This window comes from Mauremys mutica, chromosome 3 (assembly GCF_020497125.1).
Source record: "Mauremys mutica isolate MM-2020 ecotype Southern chromosome 3, ASM2049712v1, whole genome shotgun sequence".
In the NCBI taxonomy this organism is placed as follows: Eukaryota; Metazoa; Chordata; order Testudines; family Geoemydidae; genus Mauremys; species Mauremys mutica.
In genome coordinates, this window is record NC_059074.1 from 150,359,053 (window position 1) to 150,380,428 (window position 21,376).

The 21,376-nt window shown below is 49.0% G+C and overlaps 1 protein-coding gene across 1 annotated transcript in view; it reads left to right on the forward strand.

The window, feature by feature from the left end:
• DNAH8 (dynein axonemal heavy chain 8) overlaps positions 1–21,376 on the forward strand; it is a 594,173-nt gene that overhangs the window by 541,453 nt on the left and 31,344 nt on the right. The window contains exons 84-86 of the mRNA XM_045010583.1: positions 4,566–4,639; positions 5,991–6,143; positions 7,150–7,305. Coding sequence (XP_044866518.1) covers positions 4,566–4,639; positions 5,991–6,143; positions 7,150–7,305 — 383 coding nt within the window. The remainder of the gene's footprint in view (positions 1–4,565; positions 4,640–5,990; positions 6,144–7,149; positions 7,306–21,376) is intronic.

Genomic DNA, 21,376 nt, shown 5'->3' on the forward strand with positions numbered 1-21,376 from the left:
GGCCCACGCCCCTAGCGTGACGAACCAGGAACAACAAGATCCCCCACAAGAGGATCTCATGCTGGATCCTTTAATCCCGGGGGTATCTTCTTCATCCTCGCCTGATGAGGCAGTCACAGGAACCACGGTTTCGGGCCCTCTTCCTATGGACCTCCGCGCCCACCAGGAGCTGCTCCGCAGGGCAGCACTCAATATGAACCTCCAGGTTGAAGAGGTGGTGGAGGTAGAGGACCCGGTGGTAGACATTCTGTCGGCAGAGACACCGTCCAGAGTGGCCCTCCCCAACATACCAACAGCTTGTATTCTACCTATGGCCAAAGGGGTGGAAAGAAAGTACTTTGTTTCCTCAAATGAATACGGGTACCTGTACACTCACCGCCAGCTGAGCTCCCTTGTCATGGCTTCGGTCAACGAGAAGGAACGGCACGGTCAGTAGGCCCCTGCGCCTAAATCTAAGGACGCTAGACGCCTAGACTTGTTTGGGTATAAGGTGTACTCGGCTGGAGGCTTGCAGCTCAGGGTCACCAACCAGCAGGCACTCCTGAGCCAATATGACTATAATTTGTGGCTTTCTATGTCTAAATTCAAAGAGTTGGTCCCACAGGAATCCAGAGAGGAGTTTGGGGCTCTAGTAGAGGAGGGCAAGAAGGTGGCCAGAATCTCCCTACAGGCCTCTCTGGACGTGGCGGACTCGGCGGCTAGGACCCTAGCCTCAGGCATAGCCATGCGCCGCATCTCATCGCTGCAGGTCTCTGGCTTACCGCCAGAGTTACAACAGACCCTCCAGGACCTACCTTTCGAGGGCCAGGGCTTGTTCTCTGAAAAGACAGACTCAAGACTGCAGAGTCTGAAGGACAACTGGGCCATCATGCGTTCATTGGGCATGCATACACCGGTAACGCAGAGAAGACCCTTCAGACCGCAGCCTCAGAGACCCTACCTGCCCCCTCGGCCAAGACAGGACTTCTTTAGAAAATGCGGCCGAGGTGGTAAAAGAAGGCAAACTGGACACGAAGCCAGTCAAGGCCAAGGCCCCCCCAGACCATCAGTAGGGCCTAAGCAGAACTTTTGAAGGTGTGCCCAAGGACGGAGCACCAGTCTCCACTCAGGATCCTTCCCCTCCTTTCCAAAACTGTCTCTCCCACTTCCTCCATATGTGGTCTCGCATAACATCAGACCGTTGGGTCCTGTGCACGGTGGAAAGGGGATACTCCCTCCAATTTGCTTTTCCCCCTTCCCCATCCCTCTTCAGGGACCCCTCTCATGAGCACCTCCTTTTACAGGAGGTCCAATCACTCCTACATCTGGGGGTGATAGAGGAGGTTCCAAGAGACTCCAGGGGCAGGGGATTTTACTCCTGCTACTTCTTAATCCGCAAGGCCAAAGGCATGCTCCGGCCCATCCTGGGCCTATGCGGACTCAACAAATTCCTGGTAAAGTTGAAGTTCTGCATGGTCTCACTAGGGACCCTTATTCCTTCCCTAGATCCTGGAGACTGGTACGCCGCCCTCGACATGAAGGATGTGTACTTCCACATTGCGATCCATCCAACGCACAGATGCTTCCTTCGCTTTGTGGTTAATCAACAGCACTTTCAATTCACCGTCCGTCCTCCCTTTCGGCCTCTCCATGGCCCCCAGGGTCTTTACCGAGTGCATGACTGTTGTGGCTGCTTCCCTTCATCGACAACGGATCCAAGTGTTCCCGTATCTCGATGACTGGCTCATTCGGGGTCGCTCCAGGGATCAAGTGCAGTCTCATGTTCAGATCACCATGAACATGTTCAATCAACTAGGCCTCCTGCTCAATGTTGCAAAATCCACTCTGGTACCAACTCAGAGGATAGAATTCATAGGAGCAGTTAGACTTAAGCCTAGCCCGGGCACTTCTACCGGAGGCACGCTTCCAATCCCTGGTGAACATCATCCACGGCCTGCAAAGCTTCCCGACCTCCACCATGAAAATATGCCTATGCCTCTTGGGGCACATGGCCTCTTGCATGTATGTGGCCAGGCACGCCAAGCTACAACTATGTCCACTCCAAGCATGGCTATCAACAGTTTACCGACCAGGTCGGGACAGCTTGAACATGGTGGTTACCATTCCACCAGGGATATTAGCCTCTCTAGGCTGGTGGTTGGACCCCAAACCAGTGTGCGAAGGGGTGCCATTTCACACCCCACAGCCCTCTGTGTCCCTAGTCATGGATGCGTCATCCTTGGGATGGAGAGCCCACCTCGGGAACCTCTGTACACAGGGGCTATGGTCGGCAGGAGAGTTATCCCTGCACATAAACGTATGGGAACTCAGAGCACCGCGCCTGGCATGTCAGGCATTCCAAGAGTGCATTCAAGGCCATTGTGTTGCAGTCCTCATAGACAACACAACAGCCATGTTTTACATCAACAAGCAAGGGGGAGCCCGGTTGTCCCTCCTCTGTCAGGAGGCCATTTGTCTGTGGGAATTCTGCATAGCCCACTCGATCCATCTGGTGGCGTCCTTTCTCCTGGGAGTCCAGAACTCCTTAGCGGACCACCTTAGCAGATCATTCCTGGCTCACGAGTGGTCAGTTCATTCGGATGTCATTCACTCCGTCTTCCGGAAGTGGGGTTTTCCCGATAGACCTATTCGTATCTCGCGAGAATTGGAAATGCCAGGTGTTCTGCTCTCTCCAAGGATGCTCCCCTGGTTCCCTGTCGGACGCCTTCCTAATACAGTGGAAGTCTCACCTGTGCTATGCCTTTCCTCCATTCCCACTAGTCTGCAGGATCCTGCTCAAACTGCGCAGGGACAGAGCCTGTCTGATTCTGGTCGCCCCGGCGGGGCCCAGACAGCACTGGTATACCACTCTCCTGGAGCTGTCAGTAGACATTCCAATTCCACTCCTGCTGTGACCAGACCTGATCAGTCAAGACCATGGATGGCTCTGTCACCCCGACCTGCAATCTCTCCACCTCACAGCGTGGATGCTGCATGACTAACTCGATCTGAGCTGTGCTGCTCTCGCTTGGTACAACAGGTCCTTTTGGGTAGCAGGAAGCCCTCTACCAGGTACACGTACCTAGCCAAATTGAAGCATTTTTCCTGCTGGTGCGCTCAGAGTCATACAGGCATCAGTGCCTATCATCTTGGACTACCTCCTGCCCTTAAAGCAGCAGGACTTGACAATATCATCCATCAGAGTGCGCCTGGCAGCTATTTCAGCTTTCCACTGGGTGAAAACGGGCGTTCTGTCTTCTCCAATCCCATGGTCACTAGATTTCTCAGGGGGATGGAGTGCCTGTTCCCACGAATTAGACAACCAGGTGGGATCTTATCCTGGTCCTCTCCAGGCTCATGGGTGCCCCGTTCGAGCCAATGGCTACCTGCTCGCTCCTGTACCTTTCCTGGAAAACAGCCTTCCTTGTTGAGCAAGCACTCATATCCATTCCAAACCCACCCTCCTTCCCCTCTGTCAGAGTAGCCGGCAAGAAGGAGCTGAGGGGGCGCTGGTCGGCAGGGGCATATATCCAGTGCCATAAGGGCGCCACTCCACAGCCAACCCACTAGGGTAAAAATCTTCTGACGCTAGGGTAAAAATCTTCTGACGATCGTACATGCGGCGCGCGCACATTTAATTGGAGTGGATATGAGCAACACATCTCAAAGAACAACAGTTACAAAGGTGAGTAACCGTCTTTTCTGTAGTGCACTTTGATGTACTACCATTTCAAACAGCAGTACATCAAAGCACGCTATACAGAAGTTTTAGTGCGCAATAGCCGTTTCTACACGGGACGTTACTGTGTGGCAAGCTAGTGCTCTATAGATTAACACCCTGGCTTGCTGCGCAGTAACATTGCATGTAGACAAGCCCTTGAGTTTTGCATAACAGCTGAGAGTGCTGTCTCTTGATTGTACTATTCTAAATATTTCTTGCTGCAGATAGCAAGATAAGCAGTCATTTGTTTATTTTTATGAAATTATTTCTGTAACAAAAAGGAACTTTAAAAAAAATTCTAGACTTTGTGCATATATTGTGTCTGCAATATTTGCGATATTGTACATACAAATTGAGTAGTTGCATGCACAAGTGGTTAAATACATTTATGCTAATTAGTCACATTAGAATGTGCAGTTACTTGATTTGTGTGGACAGTTATAATTTTGCCTGCAAATTTTGTTGCTAGTTGCACATCTAAACTTCTTGAAAATTGTGCTTTGCATGTAATTAGGAGAAACTATTGTGTTCAAATTCCCATTGACAACAGTAATATGAGCCATATTTATTCCCTTATAAATAAATAGCATGCCTGTTGAATATAGAGTTTCAAGTGCTTCATTAGACTTTTAATATTTATAGAAAATTACGCTCATATTGAGAAATAATTAAATATTGAAGGTATACCAACTGAATAAATAGGAATAAAATGTATATATTTGTATATTAAAATAGTGCTTCATTACATCTTTTAGGAATTTTTCCCAATATCACTTTGAATTAATCATTTTAATTTCACTTGTTCTTAGTTGAAGAAGCTAACATATATACATTCATTAACAACATGCTGGTCCATCTGTTGTAGAATGTAGGACTATCTCTATGGGTCAGGGACAAGAAGTTCATGCACGCAAGCTAACTCAGACGTCAATGCAGCAGGTATGAAAGAACACTGAAATGCCAGTTAAGGTTCTGTGTTGGTTTTTTATGTCCTTTATACCCATACCCTTGTGTCCTAGAGCTAGAGTTTCTGTGTAAAATTGACCCTGGGTTTTATATTCTCATCTCAAGGTCAGAAATATAAAAAGTCCCACATCAGTTTAGTGTATTTTATCCAACGCTAAAAACACAATGCAGCACTAGATACAGAAACTCAGCAATAGCAATAGAAAACTTCTGAAAATCAACCCAGTTTTATCTAGGGAAGGGACCATCTTTTTTGTGTCTATTTGTATAGCGCCTAGTCCATGACTAGGGGTCCTAGATGCTACAGTAATACAAATAATAAATACATAATAATAATTTAGAAGAGTGACAGAGTTTAATTAAGCATCTTCCTCCCAAACTAGTAGAGACTGTATAAAAGAAAATAAATATATATAATTTTCACTGTATTTCAGTTGACCAAAATATATGAAATTGTTATAGAAATATTTTAATTAAATTTATTCATCAAATGTTCATTTGTATGTAAATGAACTAACACAAAATAGCAACTATAATATTATAAATTGCAATAAAACCCATGTAGGTCACTGGAATTAATGTAATAGTCTCCAATATTTGTACTGGGCTTCTTTTTCATCTTAACAATAACACAGGTGAGGCTGAAAAGACTGATTATTTTAATTCACAAATAGAAGAAAATCACTCCAGTGTACAAGGCCAACCCTCAAAATACAGCATATGTGGTACTTAAGGGATCCATAGGATTTGGGCAACCTTCTGCACAAGGCTGAATTTCACCCTAATCTGTTTATTGGAGATTAACTTTAGGTTATCAGTGAAAAGGTTTAATCTCCCCTCATCCTCTCTACAGTGACATTAGACTCTTTAATTTACAAATAATTAAAAAGAAAAGATGTGTGTGTTGGATTTCAACTGGAATATTTTCACTCTTTGGAGACTTTTTGAACTGATAATGCAGTTGAGTCAATAGAAGTTTTCCTGGGTTAAGGAATGCTGGGTTTGGCTTTCTGTTATTTACTTTTGCCACTTGATGGCACTGCTACTTTACTTTCACATTGTGTCCAGTTATTTCCTGTTTTCTGTCTGAACTATAGCATGTGAAAATAACTTCAAATTTATTTTTGCTAGCTGTTACATCTATGTCACTATCCAAATGAAATGATACTATGTAGCCAAAAAACATACCAAACCTCCACAAACTCAGAGTAATTAGATGCACGTGACCAAATCTGATTCTAACATAAACATGGTGTTTTTCTTTTTTTTAAATCACAATATGCTTTACTGACTAAAAATTATTTCATAAATTATTTTTATACAGGGGGGCTGGGTGTTACTTCAAAACTGTCACCTAGGCCTGGATTTCATGGATGAACTACTGGAAACAGTTGTTACTGCAGAGATTCCTGATGAGACCTTTCGAGTTTGGATAACCACTGAGCCACATGACAAGTTCCCAATTACACTGCTACAGGTTTGTTCAAATACTTAGTCAGACCTAATATCATTATCATTAAGTGAATTTAGATAAATTAGGTATATGAAAATGAAATAATTAGTAAAACAAAGTTTGAAGCTAAAAATATGGCACTGGAATGGAAGTTACATTGCAAAATCTGAAGCATTCTCAAAAGACACATGTTAACATTTTAAAAATACTGTATATCCTAGGACTTTAATTTACTGGTTCCAATATACATTAGTTTTGTGTAGTTTCTGATCAGGTATATTTCAGCTACACATCTCTTGATTGTATGACTCGTAAATTTACAAATTGCAATATTTTAGATCAGAGGTGGGCAAACTACAGCCCTGAACCCCCATCCGGATGTTTTAATCCAGCCCTCGAGTTCCCACCAGGAAGGGGGGTCTGGGGTTTGCTCTGCTCCAGCGCACCAGCTAGGGAGTGGGATCGGGGTCTTGCCCCACTCTGCACAGCTCCCAGAAACAGTAGCATGTCCCCCCGCTGGCTCCTATGCATAGGGGCAGCCAGAGGGCTCCACACACTGCCCCCACCTCAAGCACCATCCCCACAGCTCCCATTGGCCAGGAACTGCAGCCAATGGGAGCTGCAGGGGCAGCACCTGTGCACAGGGCAGCACACAGAGCCGCCTGACCACGCCTCCTCGTAGGAGCCAGAGAGGGGACATGCCACTGTTTCTGGGATCTGCTTGAGGTAAGCACCACCCAGAGTCTTCCCGCCAACCCTCTCCTGTTCCCCTGCACCAGCCCTGATCCCTCTCCCGCCCTCCTCCCAACTCCTCATCCCCAGCCCCACCCCAGAGCCCACACCCCCAGCCAGAGCCTTCACACCCTCCTGCACCCCAACCCCCAATTTTGTGAGCATTCATGGCCCGCCATACAATTTCCATACCCAGATGTGGCCCTCGGGCTAAAAAGTTTGCCCACCCCATTGTAGATAGACCCTTGTTTTATTTTAAGAGAGTAAATCTAATTGTTTCACCATTTTTACATGACAGATTTCTATAAAGTTCACAAATGAACCTCCCCAGGGTGTACGTGCAGGTTTGAAAAGAACATTTTCAGGAATTAATCAAGACCTGCTAGATGTCAGCAATATGCCTATGTGGAAACCTCTGCTTTACACTGTAGCTTTCCTACATTCCACTGTACAGGTATTTCATATAGGTTTTACATCCAACTTCATGTTAAGTGGAGTCTTTTTTTCACTGGGGTTCCTGATAAACGTAGATATTTGTATCTTTATTGTAATATGAAAGTCTCTTATTTCATGTTCCATGTGCATTATATTGCAGGACTGGGGACTCCTTTTCAGATGTACCTTACTGATTTAGTCTCTTTTAAGTTACAGGCAGATTTGATATTCTGAGACTTTAGAACCTTTTTGCTTTTATTAATGTCAATGGACATTTTCCTCCGCTGACTTCAGTGAGAGTAGGACTCAGCCCACATTGTGTAATTTAAAGATATGGTAGTCATGAGATTTATATACTAACGTTTTTCACTTTCTGAATATAGATCCTTTTATCCACAGATCTCAAAGCACTTTACAAACATTAATTAAACCTTCAGGCCTCTTCTAAGGACTTGTCTACACTTACAGTGCTGCAGCGGTGCAGCTGCACCTCTATAGCATTTAGTGAAGACTCTGCCTACCTCCCATTGGTGTAGGTACTCCACCTCCCTGATAGGCGGTAGCTATGTTGAGGGGAGAAGCCCTCCCACGGACATAGTGCTGTCTACACTGGGAGTTCTGTCGGTATAACTGCATCCGACATAGGTATACCAACATAAGTTTGTAGTGTAGAACACAGCTAAGCTGCTGATCTTCTTGCTGTGGCACATGGCCTCAGTTTGTAAAGGTCCCGCCCAGTGAGGCATATTTATGCACATATTTGCTCCTCACTCCTCTTCCAGCTCATATGAATAGTGAATGAGCAAGCTATGCTGCATGCTGCCTCATGGAGATACTGTACTTGTAGTGCTGGAGTATCCCAGACCTATTCGGCCAGCAGGAACGTTTTGGTAATACTGTAGCTATTCATCCATCCAGATGAGGTATTTAAAGAGTATCAGTCACCATACTTATATAGGCACTGGTCTGCATTTAAACTCACCATCTCCCGATCCCCACCCCCCGGTGACAAAGGTTCCATAGATAAGTATACTGTTCTCAGTAATTCAGGGAAATTTTACTAAGAACCATTATACTCATTCGTAAAGTATTAAGGGTTAATACCGTCTTATTTCATCATACTAAATAATATCTGACATAAGAAGACTAGAAGGAAAATTGTTTGCATCCCCAATTGTTCATTGAGATTATTTGCTTATTTCACAGTTTCAGTGGTATCTAACTGTTCTTTCAGTCCTTCATTCAAACATCTGTCCCTGCAACCTAAAACACAAGGCAAGTTCTGCTCCAAGTTACACTGCAAAAATCCGGAGTGACTCTAGTCAATGGAGTGATTCTAGATTTACTGAAAGTAGAATTTAAACAACTATGGAAACCCTTTTTGTGAGGCTTCAATACAGATGTTGATTAGATTAAAGTGTGAACATTTTCTCCACAAAACGTCTTTAATTGTTAATATTAAAAATAAGTTTTTAAAAGTGAAACCTCTGAAAGTCACATATATAAAATATCAAGATAAAGGAAAATGCCTTCCTCTTGCTTGTCCTTTTTTTCAATAAATAGGATTATTTCAAATGAAAGTCTATCACCAAATTATGTGATTTCTGAGACATTCAGAAAAAGCATTAGTTCTTTTAAATAAATCATAACTCAATAAACAAAAGCATAACTTAAACTTGACTGTTCAATTACATAACTAATTATGCTGAAAAATGCAGCTGTATTTTTAAATAGATTATCAAACCCCCATCCCCACAAGTTCAGTTTGATGTTTTAACTTTCCTGGTGCACGTTTCCTCTTCTGCATCTTAAAACAGAAGGTATCCTGGCAGTCAGTATATCTCCACCTATTAGGAAGTAAGTAGGCAAAAAGAACTATCAGACATTGCAAATAAGGATCAACCTTCCATTATTCTCTTTCTCCTCAATATTTTGCTCTTTCACATGGAAGTATAGAACAAGTATCTTAGTCCTCCTATTTTAGGCCTCTTTTTCTGTTGCATAGTTTCTCTCCTCATTCATTACTCGCAGGCTAATGCCCCAACCTGTGGAATTCAGAAGCAGTCGAGTGCTGTTGCTAGAAGCACCAAGATGAAGCTCCACCTTCAGGGCCGGCTCTATCATTTTTGCCGCCCAAAGCAAAAAAAATAAAAAAATAAAATGGCCACTCAGACTGCTGCCCAAACTGCCGAAGCAAAAAAAAAAAAGGGCACCCGGACTGTACCACCCCAAGAATGGATGGAATGCCGCCCCTTAGCATGTGCCACCCCAGGCATGTGCTTCCTCCACTGGTGCCTGGAGCTGGCCCGGTCCACCTTTCAGCTCAGGCCACCAGATTTTCTACCTCCAGTGGTGGAACAAGTGGGCGATTCAGTTTCTCCCAATCATTTTGTTTTTAAATCTTTACTTGTATTCATTTTTGTGCACTTAGGGAACACTGCTTTTACAGGCTCTACAGAGGGTGAATAATGTCCTGCCTGTTGCCAGTGAGCTGACCTTTGCACTGTCAGGGCATGGGGACTCACATTCCAATGAGCATGTCGAGTCCTCACCCTGCCCTGAAGAGCCATCACTCCAATACAGAAAAGCCCTATCATCAGCTTCTGAGCTTTTGGGATGGAATCTAAAGGATGAGGAGGAAGCTAAGTCCCACAACAGACTTGGGGAGGGAGGATCCTAAAAGGATCCAGAGACTCCATGCCCACCATCACAGATACTGGCGTGGGTCCTCAGGTCCCTGGGGAAAGAAGCAGGGATCCTACACATCTCCCCTTCCTCCCAGTATGAATCGGGGGATTTTCATGATACTGAGGGGTAAGGCCTGAAAATCCCAGAGATGCCCAAAAAGGCTAAAGCAAGTGTGTCCATCGCAAGGCAGTGAGATTCAGGGGTTTGATCCCTTCTCCTTTGCTGCCTCCATCCTCTGAGGCAGTATTAGCTGGGGCTATTCTCCAGAATCTCTCTCACAGTGCTGTGTGTCAGTTCCTGCTCCACCCACAAGCCTCCACAACATGTCTGGGCATGCAAAGAAGCCCATTCCTCCTGTGGAGGTCTGCTTCAGACTGCAGGTTACTGGAAATTTAGCCTTTCTGGCTTTCAATTTGAGGACCCTCACTCTGCTTGGGAGAAAGCTCAGATTTGAGGCAGCAGCAGAATGAGTGTTGTGTCTTTGGATCATCAGCCATAAACCCTCTGCCAAGGGGCTCAAACTCTGAAAGGTGAGAAAGGGTCTCTGTCTCCACCCCTCCTGTACATCATAGGCTGGCTCCACATTAAAGCCTTAGGAGCACTTCACGCAGTTTGTGACCAAAACAGAGGCACATGAGATTCCACTCCCCATGAAGGAGCACCATCGTGGGATTACAGGGAGGTAAGTGAGAAATCCCTTTCCATGTTCAAAATTATCCTTATTTACTGAGTAAAGCCCTGAGTTGTACTAGATTGTCCTTACTGTACTTATTTGTGTGCTAACCGCCTATGGGAGCAGGCAGGCAACCTTTCAGGCTCTTGGGGATATCTACCAAGATACTTCTACAATCAAGGTATGTGTACCAGTACTCCTTCTCTGAATGTGTAGTCCCCATGCCAGGATGAATAGTACATTACCTCACCCCCTGTAAACAGCCAGGGGAAGAAATACCATACATACGAATAAAAAAAATTAAACCCACAGGACTTTTCCAGGACAGAATGTCAATGGTTTGCAAGGAATTCCCTGTCAAGCATTATCAGATACATGATTTCCTGTTGATGCTTCCTCTGAGGGCATCATAAGCTCCAAACAAGGGCACCTGATTAATCCAAATGTTAAACTAAAACAAATTTTATAAATTTTGGGAGTGTAAGATTAATGCAACAGTAGCTCCACCAGTGAAAGGCATAGTCACACTTTCAGAAAGGACTTCGTTCCAAAAGACACTATAGACCATAGGACTGATGACACACTGCACAGCAGTTTCAAAGCCTCAACTTTAGCCTTTCAGGTGAAAGGGTTTTTTTCATATATTTAGTAAGGAAAACCTACTTTGTGGCAAACAAGTGGCTCATTGTCTAGAGAGGTATGATCCTTGCTTGAAGTGACATGTCTCATGTTCTGTCCTGGTCAAACCCTTAATGTGATTTGTAATGAGCAATGGATTCCAACTTGGTGGCTACAAATAAGCTGTTACACCCATGAACAGACATCACTCATCTTAAATTTATATATTGTCCTACTCACACTTGCAGGTGAGCAGCTATTGCCAGAAACATTAGAGAAATTACTAGCTGAGATTGCAGAGAGGCCTCAGCCCTCACTGACGAAGCTAGCGCAGCAATCCATTGGTTGCTACCGACACCCAGGGAATTCAAGAAGGGACTGTTACCCTGGCAGAGGGAAAAATCTGGAGCAGATGCTTCCAAAGAAACATAAGTACATTTTCCTCCAAACCAAAAAAATCCTCAGCATGACAAAGACAAAGAGCATTTGTGTAGAAGAGCACCCTACTGCTGTGTAAGAGTCTGCCTTCTGATCCACTGTTTGCACCAAGAAACTTAAGTGGCTGGTGGTTGTCACAGCAAGGCACTAGTTTCATGTTACACATCTACACCCATGCATAGATAACATGCCAATCAGTATGCTGTCCAGAGAAACAGACATCTTCATAAATGAACAGCTGCTGGAAAGGATTCATAGCCACCACTTCTTCAAAATCAAGAGTTTTTTATTCCAATATGAAGAATTGTTCACCCAGATATCAAAATAGACATAGATCTCTCCGTAATTTTACCATTATGATAAAGATTAGCAAAGATCAAAACCTTCATTGCATCAATCATTTTCTGAGAGGCCATCACTAGCCAATTATTTCCAGTGGCTACGATTGCTGGTGCCATGCTTCAGCTTCATCTGCTCCAAGTGGGTTTCTCAAAATGCACCTGCTGAAATTATTTCTGAGGATGTAGAACCATGAGCTTGATGCAATGCAAAATTATGTGTCATTCTTGGATAACATCCAATGCCTCTTTTTGGGTAGGTAAGTTAAAAAAAATCCAACTTTGACTCTGGATCCTTGCATACTCACTGTGGAAGCAAGAATCCCTGGAAGACAAATTTCCAAAATCTCATTGTACACATCCTTTCAGTTCATTTCAACACCTCTGTCAGGGTGTACCTTAAGGGAGCAGAGGGAGAAAGCAAAATCCACAAACATGACCATATGGGTTTGTTCCACTGAGTCCAGTATCCTCTCTGTGACAGTAACCAGTACCATCTGCATCAATGGAAAGTGCAAGAAACCATATAGTGAGCAATTATGGTACTTGCAGAGGTTTATATCCCTTCTGAAACCAGGGTGTAACAAGAGGTCAAAGCTTCTCATGGCAGTAGAAATAATTTCCTGTGTACAGAAGAATTTACAGCCTTTCAAGACAGCTCACCAAAAGGACATAGAAGAGAGTAAAAGGGAGAGTTTGTGGTCCTCCTCCTAGCACTTCACTGGCCCAGAAGTACTTGCTAGATAGCCAAGGATGCCACATTATCTGCAGAAAACACCGGACCTCTTGGAGCATGGACTCCTTCATCAGACTGGGAACACCTACAGTTAACAGCATGGATTCTCCGATAACCTCTGATACAGTTTGGTATCCAGACAAAACTCAACCAGGAAATTTCATTTACTGATCTGATCAAATTTACATTTCTGGTGTAAGTGGAAACAGGTCTTTGGGGCAGAGACTGCCTCTTTGTGCTGTGCCCAGCACAATGGGGACCTGACCTCTAGATACTATTGTGATAGAAATATTATAATAATCCCGAAAGTCTGGTAATCTCAGATACACTAGAGTTCTACAGGACATTTGGCTGGAATCCTGTAACCAAGCACTGTAGAAATGTGGGTACCAGCCATAGCAGCATTTTGTAGCCAGGCAAACTAGATCTTTCATATAAGTGTCATGTGTTAAGTTTAATCACATCGACCAATTAGACAACCCAGTGGCTGGCCTTTCTGGTTACCATGACTTCCGAAAGGCAAGTTTTGGAATTAGTTCCTATGTCCATACAACCATTAACACTGCCTTTGTCATGTGGAAAAGGTTATTCTTGTAGCTCCAGAAACCTTTCAGTTCAAGATAAGTTCCTCTTTCTGCAAATCCTGGGAAATAGTTCTCCCATCATTGCTGTCTAACTCTTGGAAGGTTGTGGCATAAATGGGCATTCCTATAGCTCTAAAGATATATCTTAAGCATATCGAGTACATATGTTCACCTCATTCCAAAATGGCAAGGTCTTAGGGCCTCAAGGTTGCTGCAGGCAAGATGTAAAAACCCAGCACCAGTTGGCATGCCAGGCATCTGGGAAACTATTCACAGAGGCACTAATGGGAAAGTGTATGAGCCTCATCTGAGGAATACTTGCAAAGTAAGTTCTTCTTCGAGTGATTGCTCCTATGCATTCCAGTTAGGTGTGCGCGCCGCGCGTGCACGGCATCTCGGAACTTTTTTACCCTAGCAACTCCGGCGGGTCGGCTGGGCGCCCCCTGGAGTGGCGCCGCTATGGCGCTGAATATATACCCCAGCCGGCCCGTCCGCTCCTCAGTTCCTTCTTACCGCCCGTGACGGCCAGTTGGAACTGTGGAGTGCTCTCTGTCCTCCACAACCCTAGCTCTCGCTACTTGTTTGTACATAGTTAGTTTAGTGATTAGTTTTACAGTTTTGTTAGTTAGATAGTTAGTGTTTAGATAAGGTTAAAAGGGGGGTTTCCCCCTTTGCCTCTCCTGGTGCGGGCTCATGCCCAAAGCACCGGGCTTTAAGCCCTGCGCATCGTGCCAGAAGCCGATGCCTGTCGGAGACCCGCACGACGCCTGCCTCCGTTGCCTGGGCGAAGGACATAGAACAGATAAGTGTTCGCTCTGTTCTACCTTCAAACCGCAAACTCGGAAAGAGCGGGATATCCGCTTAAAGCAGCTCCTGATGGAAGCGTCGCTCCAGCCCCCGGCACCGTCCGCGCCGGCACCGCGAGCTTCCTCGGTGCAGAGCGCACCGGCGGCACCAGGCCGCTCAGGCACCGCGGCCCCGCACCCTCAGAAGGCGGCTACGAAGACCCGGCACCGCTCGCTCTCACCTTCAAAAAGACATAAGCTGGCGAAGGCGCTTGCTAAGGCCCGCGCTGAGGACTCGGCGAAAACGATTGCGCCACCTGCGGCCCCCGCGGTGGCCGTGCACAAGTCATGCACCGGGCCTTTGACTCCGGCGCCGCAAGGCCCGTCGAGTCCGGCACCGCCACGCTCCCTGGTACCGACCGTGGTTGAGCCCCGGCTGCCGTCGACGCCGGAGACATTCTCTTCAGCGCGGGAGCTGATTCAGCTCATAGAGGCACCGAGCCTCCGGCCCCTGGCACTGCCGGTGCGGGCTGTCGTGTCGGCGGGAAAGCCGGCCAGAATGACCCGGCCGCCCTCTCTGGACAGACGACATGGACGGCACACCCGGTCCCGATCACGTTCCCGGTCCCGTGGCAGATCTCCGTCCCGTCGCTCGCGATCTCGGCACCACTCGCCATCGCGGTACCGATCGCCGTCGAGATGTCGGTCGCAGTCCCGGTACCGCTCATCATCGCGGTACCGGTCGCACTCCCGGCATCGCACCAGGTCCAGGTCGCCATCGCGTCGGCACCGGTGGAGGTCTCCGTCCCGGCACCGTTCCCGGCACCGCAGATCCGGATCCAGGTCGAGCTCCCGGCACCGGTCGAGCTCCCGGCACCGTGACGGACATCGCTCCCAGTCGCCATCCCGGTACCGAGCGGACCAGCGTCGATCTTCGCTGCCGTCCGGGGACAGACTGCCTTATTCGACGGCGCACTCCGTCAGCGCCTCGGCACCTCCATGGCCATCCCGCCCCGCGTCGGTCGCTTCCGGGATGGAAGGCTACGGCCACCTGCCGCCCGCCCCACAGGGCCATCCTCAAGGGGCGCAGCCGTGGGGCTTCTGGGTTCCCTGGGCCCAGTATGAGACTCAGGGGGTGCCATTCCCCCCGAGAGCCCCAGCGTCCGAGCGCAGGGTACCAGAGGCGACAATCAGCCGACCGGCCCCTTCGCCACCAGGCGTGGGTTCCATACCGCCTGAACCCCAGGGGCATGCGCAGCCCGACCCTCCTGACGAGCAGGCAGCGGATCCATTGTCGGAAGCGGTTATCCAGGGCTTATCCTCCTCGTCCTCACCCGACGAGACGGTGGCCGGGGCGTCGACCAAGGAGCCTCCGCCCATAGACTTGAAGGCGCACCAGGACCTACTTCGCCGCGTGGCGACGGCTATGGCTCTACCGGTGGCGGAGGTCCAGGAGGACGAGGACCCCATAACGAATGTCGTTGGGGCAGAGGTTCCAGTGTGCGTTGCATTGCCATTTGTGCGGACGATTCAAAAGAATGCCACCACGCTCTGGCAGACGCCTGCGTCCGTTCCTCCTACGGCCCGTGGGGTTGAGCGCAAATACTCTGTCCCTCCTACGGGCTATGAGTATCTATATACTCACCCGACCCCGGACTCGTTGGTCGTGCAGTCGGTCAACGACAGGGAAAGGCACGGCCAACCTGCCCCTGCGCCCAAATCGAAGGAGGCGCGGCGTATGGACCTGCTAGGCCGCAAGGTCTATTCTGCTGGCGGTCTGCAGATGCGTATCACCAGTCAGATGGTCCTCCTCGCCAGGTACGTCTTCGACATCATGGCGTCCCTGGCGAAATTTACGGAGCTCCTGCCAACAGCCTACCGCCAAGAGTTTGCGGCGATGTTGGACGAGGGAAGGAGATCATCTAGGTCCTCCATCACGGCCGCCCTCAACGCTGCGGACTCCGGAGCTCGGACCTTAGCCTCCGGAGTGACGATGCGGCACATCGCTTGGCTGCAGTCCTCCACCCTGCCGCCGGAGGTCCAATATACGCTGCAGGACCTGCCGTTTGACGGACAGGGTCTCTTCTCCGAAAAGACGGATTCCCAGATCCAGACCCTAAAGGACGGTCGCGTTGCCATCCGCACCCTAGGGATGCACACGCCGGCAACTCAGCGCAGGTCCTTCCGGCGGCAACCCTCCCGGCCCTTCTACCAGCAACGCTATCGGCCATACAATAGCCGCCGACCGGCTCAAAATCGCCGTCGTCCTTCCGGCAATCGGCGTAGCCAGGGCCAGGCCTCTTCCAAGGCCCCTCAGGGGGCCAAGCAGGCCTTTTGATGGGACACTCGAGGACGGCCCATCATTCTCCCTACCGGATCCTTCCCCTTTATTTTACAACTGCCTTTCCCGTTTCTTTTCGGCGTGGTCCCAGTTAACAACGGACAGCTGGGTGCTTCAAACAATCCAGTCGGGATACCGCCTTCAGTTTGTTTCGCCCCCCCCCCTTCCCACCCACCCTACCTGTCCCTCTTCAGGGACCCCTCTCACGAGCAATTCCTCCTACAGGAGGTCCAGACTCTGTTGAGCGTGGGTGCCATAGAGGCAGTGCCTCAGGACAGGCGGGGCAGGGGATTCTATTCCCGTTATTTTCTCATCCCCAAAGCGAAAGGAGGGCTACGTCCTATCCTGGACCTTCGCGAGCTGAACAAGTACCTGCTCAAGCCCAAGTTTCGCATGGTCACCCTGGGGACCATCATTCCCTCTCTGGATCCGGGAGTCTGGTTTGCGTACTTCCATGTCGCGATCTACCCTCCACATCGACGTTACCTACGTTTCGTGGTGAACAACGCACACTACCAGTTCGCAGTGTTGCCATTCGGCCTATCCACCGCACCGAGGGTGTTTACCAAGTGCATGGCAGTGGTTGCCACAGCCCTCCGCCGTCGTCGGATACATGTCTACCCGTATCTCGACGACTGGCTAGTTCGCGGACAGTCTCGACAACTGGTGATGGGCCAGTTGACAGACATACTGTCCCTCTTCCGATGACTCGGTCTTCTCATCAACACCGAGAAGTCCACCTTGATCCCATCGCAGCGGGTAGAGTTCATTGGAGCGGTCCTCGACTCCTCGCTGGCCCGGGCTTGCCTACCGCGATCTCGACATCAGACGATGGTCTCCCTCATCCGGGACCTCGTCTCCTTCCCAACCACGACGGTGCGCTCCTGCTTCCGCCTACTGGGCCACATGGCATCATGCACGTACGTCACCGCGTACGCGCGGCTTCATCTCCGCCCATTCCAGACTTGGCTAGCGTCGGTGTACCGGCCGCATCGAGATCCCATCGATATGGTGGTCACAGTCTCCAGGCCGACACTCGAGTCCCTCACATGGTGGCTGGACCCGGAGATTGTCTGTGCGGGAGTTCCGTTCCAGCCTCCTCGCCCGTCCGCCACTCTGACCACGGATGCCTCGGCGCTTGGTTGGGGAGCTCACTTGGGCGATCTTCACACCCAAGGCCTGTGGTCGCCCCAGGAGCTCGCTCTGCACATCAGTGTCCGCGAGCTGCGAGCGATCCGTCTGGCTTGTCGCACCTTCTGCTCCCACCTGCAAGGCCGCTGTGTGACAGTGTTCACGGACAATACATCAGCAATGTTCTACGTGAACAAGCAGGGCAGAGCCTGCTCTTCCCTCCTCTGCAAGGAAGCGATGCTCCTGTGGGACTTCTGCGTGACCCACTCCATTCACCTGGAAGCGTCCTTTCTTCCGGGAGTGCAGAACACGCTGGCCGACCATTTCAGCAGGTCTTTCTTCTCCCACGAGTGGTCTCTCCGTCCCGACGTCGTACTCACGATCTTCCGCAGGTGGGGGTTTCCCCAAGTAGACCTATTCGCATCCAAGGCGAACAGGAAGTGCCACCGGTTCTGCTCGTTCCGGGGTCACGCGCCGGGATCCCTGTCGGACGCCTTCCTGTATTCCTGGAAGGATCACCTCCTCTACGCCTTCCCTCCGTTCCCGCTCGTCCATCGAGTGTTACAGAAGCTTCGGAGGGACAGAGCTTCCGTCATTCTCGTAGCTCCGGCCTGGCCGAGGCAGCATTGGTACTCCCTGCTGCTCGAGCTCTCCGTTCGGGATCCCATCCCCCTCCCGTTGTGGCTGGACCTCATTACTCAGGACTTAGGCAGACTCCGCCATCCGAGCCTGCAGTCCCTCCATCTTACAGCTTGGTACCTGAGTGGTTGACCCACGCAGAGAGGGACTGTTCAGTGGCAGTTCAGCAAGTCCTCCTAGAGAGTAGAAAGCCTTCCACTCGCTCCACCTATCTGGCGAAATGGAAGCGGTTCGCGCTCTGGTGTGACCAGTGAGGCCTCAATCCGTTCGTGGTCCCTGTCCCTACCATCCTGGACTACCTCTGGTACCTTAAGGAGCAAGGTCTTGCGGTCTCCTCCTTGAGAGTTCACCTGGCAGCAGTGTCCGCCTTTCGTCCATCCGTGGAAGGTCGGTCCATCTTCTCCAACCAGATGGTTTCCCGCTTCCTTAAAGGCCTGGACCGCTTGTACCCGCCTGTGCGGCGTCCTGCCCCGACCTGGGATTTGAACCTCGTGCTGGCCAAGCTGATGGGTCCTCCTTTCGAGCCCTTGGCCACGTGCTCCCTGCTCTACCTCTCCTGGAAGACGGCCTTCCTCGTCGCCATTACGTCAGCGAGACGAGTGTCTGAGCTCCGCGCTCTGACGGTTGGTCCGCCATACACCGTCTTCCACGGGGACAAGGTGCAGCTTCGACCTCATCCGGCCTTCCTCCCAAAGGTGGTGTCAGCCTTCCACCTCAACCAGGAGATCTTCCTCCCGGTGTTCTTCCCGAAGCCGCATGCCTCGCCTCGGGAGCAACAGCTGCACACCCTCGATGTCCGCCGGGCGCTCGCTTTCTACATCAAGCGGACTAAACCATTCCGGCGTTCGCCCCAGCTGTTCGTAGCGGTTGCTGACCGCATGAAGGGCGAGCCGATATCCTCCCAGCGGATTTCCTCTTGGGTCACTGCGTGTATCCGGACCTGCTACGAGCTTGCTCGCGTGCCGCCGTGCCGCCTCACCGCTCACTCCACGAGAGCGCACGCCTCGTCGGCCGCCTTCCTGGCCCATGTCCCCATCCAGGACATCTGTCGAGCGGCCACCTGGTCTTCGGTCCATACCTTCACCTCCCACTACGTGTTGGTGCAACAGTCTCGAGACGACGCAGCCTTCGGCTCAGCGGTTTTACACTCCGCCACGTCTCACTCCGACCCCACCGCCTAGGTAAGGCTTGGGAATCACCTAACTGGAATGCATAGGAGCAATCACTCGAAGAAGAAAAGACGGTTACTCACCGTAGTAACTGTTGTTCTTCGAGATGTGTTGCTCCTATCCATTCCAGACCCGCCCTCCTTCCCCACTGTCGGAGTAGCCGGCAAGAAGGAACTGAGGAGCGGATGGGCCGGCTGGGGTATATATTCAGCGCCATAGCGGCGCCACTCCAGGGGGCGCCCAGACGGCCCGCCGGAGTTGCTAGGGTAAAAAAGTTCCGAGATGCCGTGCACGCGCGGCGCGCACACCTAACTGGAATGGATAGGAGCAACACATCTCGAAGAACAACAGTTACTACGGTGAGTAACCGTCTTTTTCCATTCCTCTGCAATGGCATCCTTTGGTAGGAAAATGCTACTGGGTTGATTCCCACATAGTGTCTTAGGGCTAGTCTACACTTACCAGCCGGGTCGACGCGGTGAGTTCGACTTCTCGGAGTTTGAACTATCGCGTCTAATCTGGACGCGATAGTTCGAACTCCGGAAGCGCCGCGGTCGCCTCCGGTACTCCACCACTGCAAACGGCGGTGGCGGAGTCGACCTTGGAGCCGCGGACTTCGATTCTGCGGCGTCTGGACGGGTAAGTAGTTCGAACTAGGGTACTTCGAATTCAGCTACGCTATTCACGTAGCTGAATTTGCGTACCCTAGTTCGACCCCGCTTCTTAGTGTGGACCAGCCCTTAGTTTATAAAGCTCTTGTTTTATATGGGAGAAACTTCCATTGCTGCATATTATTCTACTATAATAATTAAACTCTGCTTATACATTCCCTCCCTACTTCTGGGATTCACTACTCACTACTTCCCCTGAGTAATGAATGAGGAGAGAAACTGTGCAACAGAATTAGAAATTCCTTAGCTGATCATTTTCTTTCTCTTAGCAGCCTCTCTTCAAATTCAGTCCACTCTGGTAGTCTTGTAAATAACATGACTATACATTGAAAATTTTCTTTAAAAGGGTTCTTCGCTAAAGGGAGAAATTATCATAAGGGTAATTTAATACATTATATCAAGTTGTTTTAATGCTAATAATTGGTTGCTGGAGTGTTTCTATAGCTGTGGAAGAACTCTTCTGGTGGCCTGAGCTGAAGAGCAGAGCTTAGTCCTGGAGCCTCCAGCACAATATTGGGCCACCTCTGAATTCCACAGGTGGGGTGCATTAGTCCATGAGTAATGAATTCAGAGAGAAATTGCTAGCAGAAAAGAAATGTCTTATTTCCCTTTAAGCTCTAAAAGTCTCAACTGTTAGAAAGAGAAAGTGCTTACTGGGCTCTGTTTAGGCTCTGCTCAAAATCAATACTCTACTTAATCTGAAATCTTGTAATTTGTAACCCTGGAATTGTCCTCTCTCTTTGCTGTAATTTTCTTCTCTGCCCCATCCTCATTCATTTACACTTTTGGGGAGTTGATGGTTTTGGAACCTGGAACTTTGTCTCTGAGGCTATGACATGATTTTCTATTCTAAACATCACTGTAGTCACACTTAGAGGTGAATCTAAATCCAAGGGAGGCAAGAATTAGTTTAAATTGGTGTAATTTATACCTTCATAAAGGCCTCTCACTGTGTACATTACATTAGTTTAAGCAGTGGCAGTGCAAATCACTTTGCAGCGTATCTCAGCCCTGACCTCAGAGGGACCATCTCTAGGAGTATGACAAAATTCATAATTTCCTATCTGAGATTGACAAAAATCAGTATTCTTGTTGACAGTGTAGACCATAGTTTTTTGCAGGGTGAATACCTGTCCACTATAAGCTAATCTGAGACTACCAGTTTGTTACATAGGCTAACTTCTTTTTGTCACAAGTGATCTAAGGTCAAATTCATATTAGTGACATGAAGGTGAAAGCTTGATGTATCTTAACAAATTGCCTTTGCAATCTAATCCCC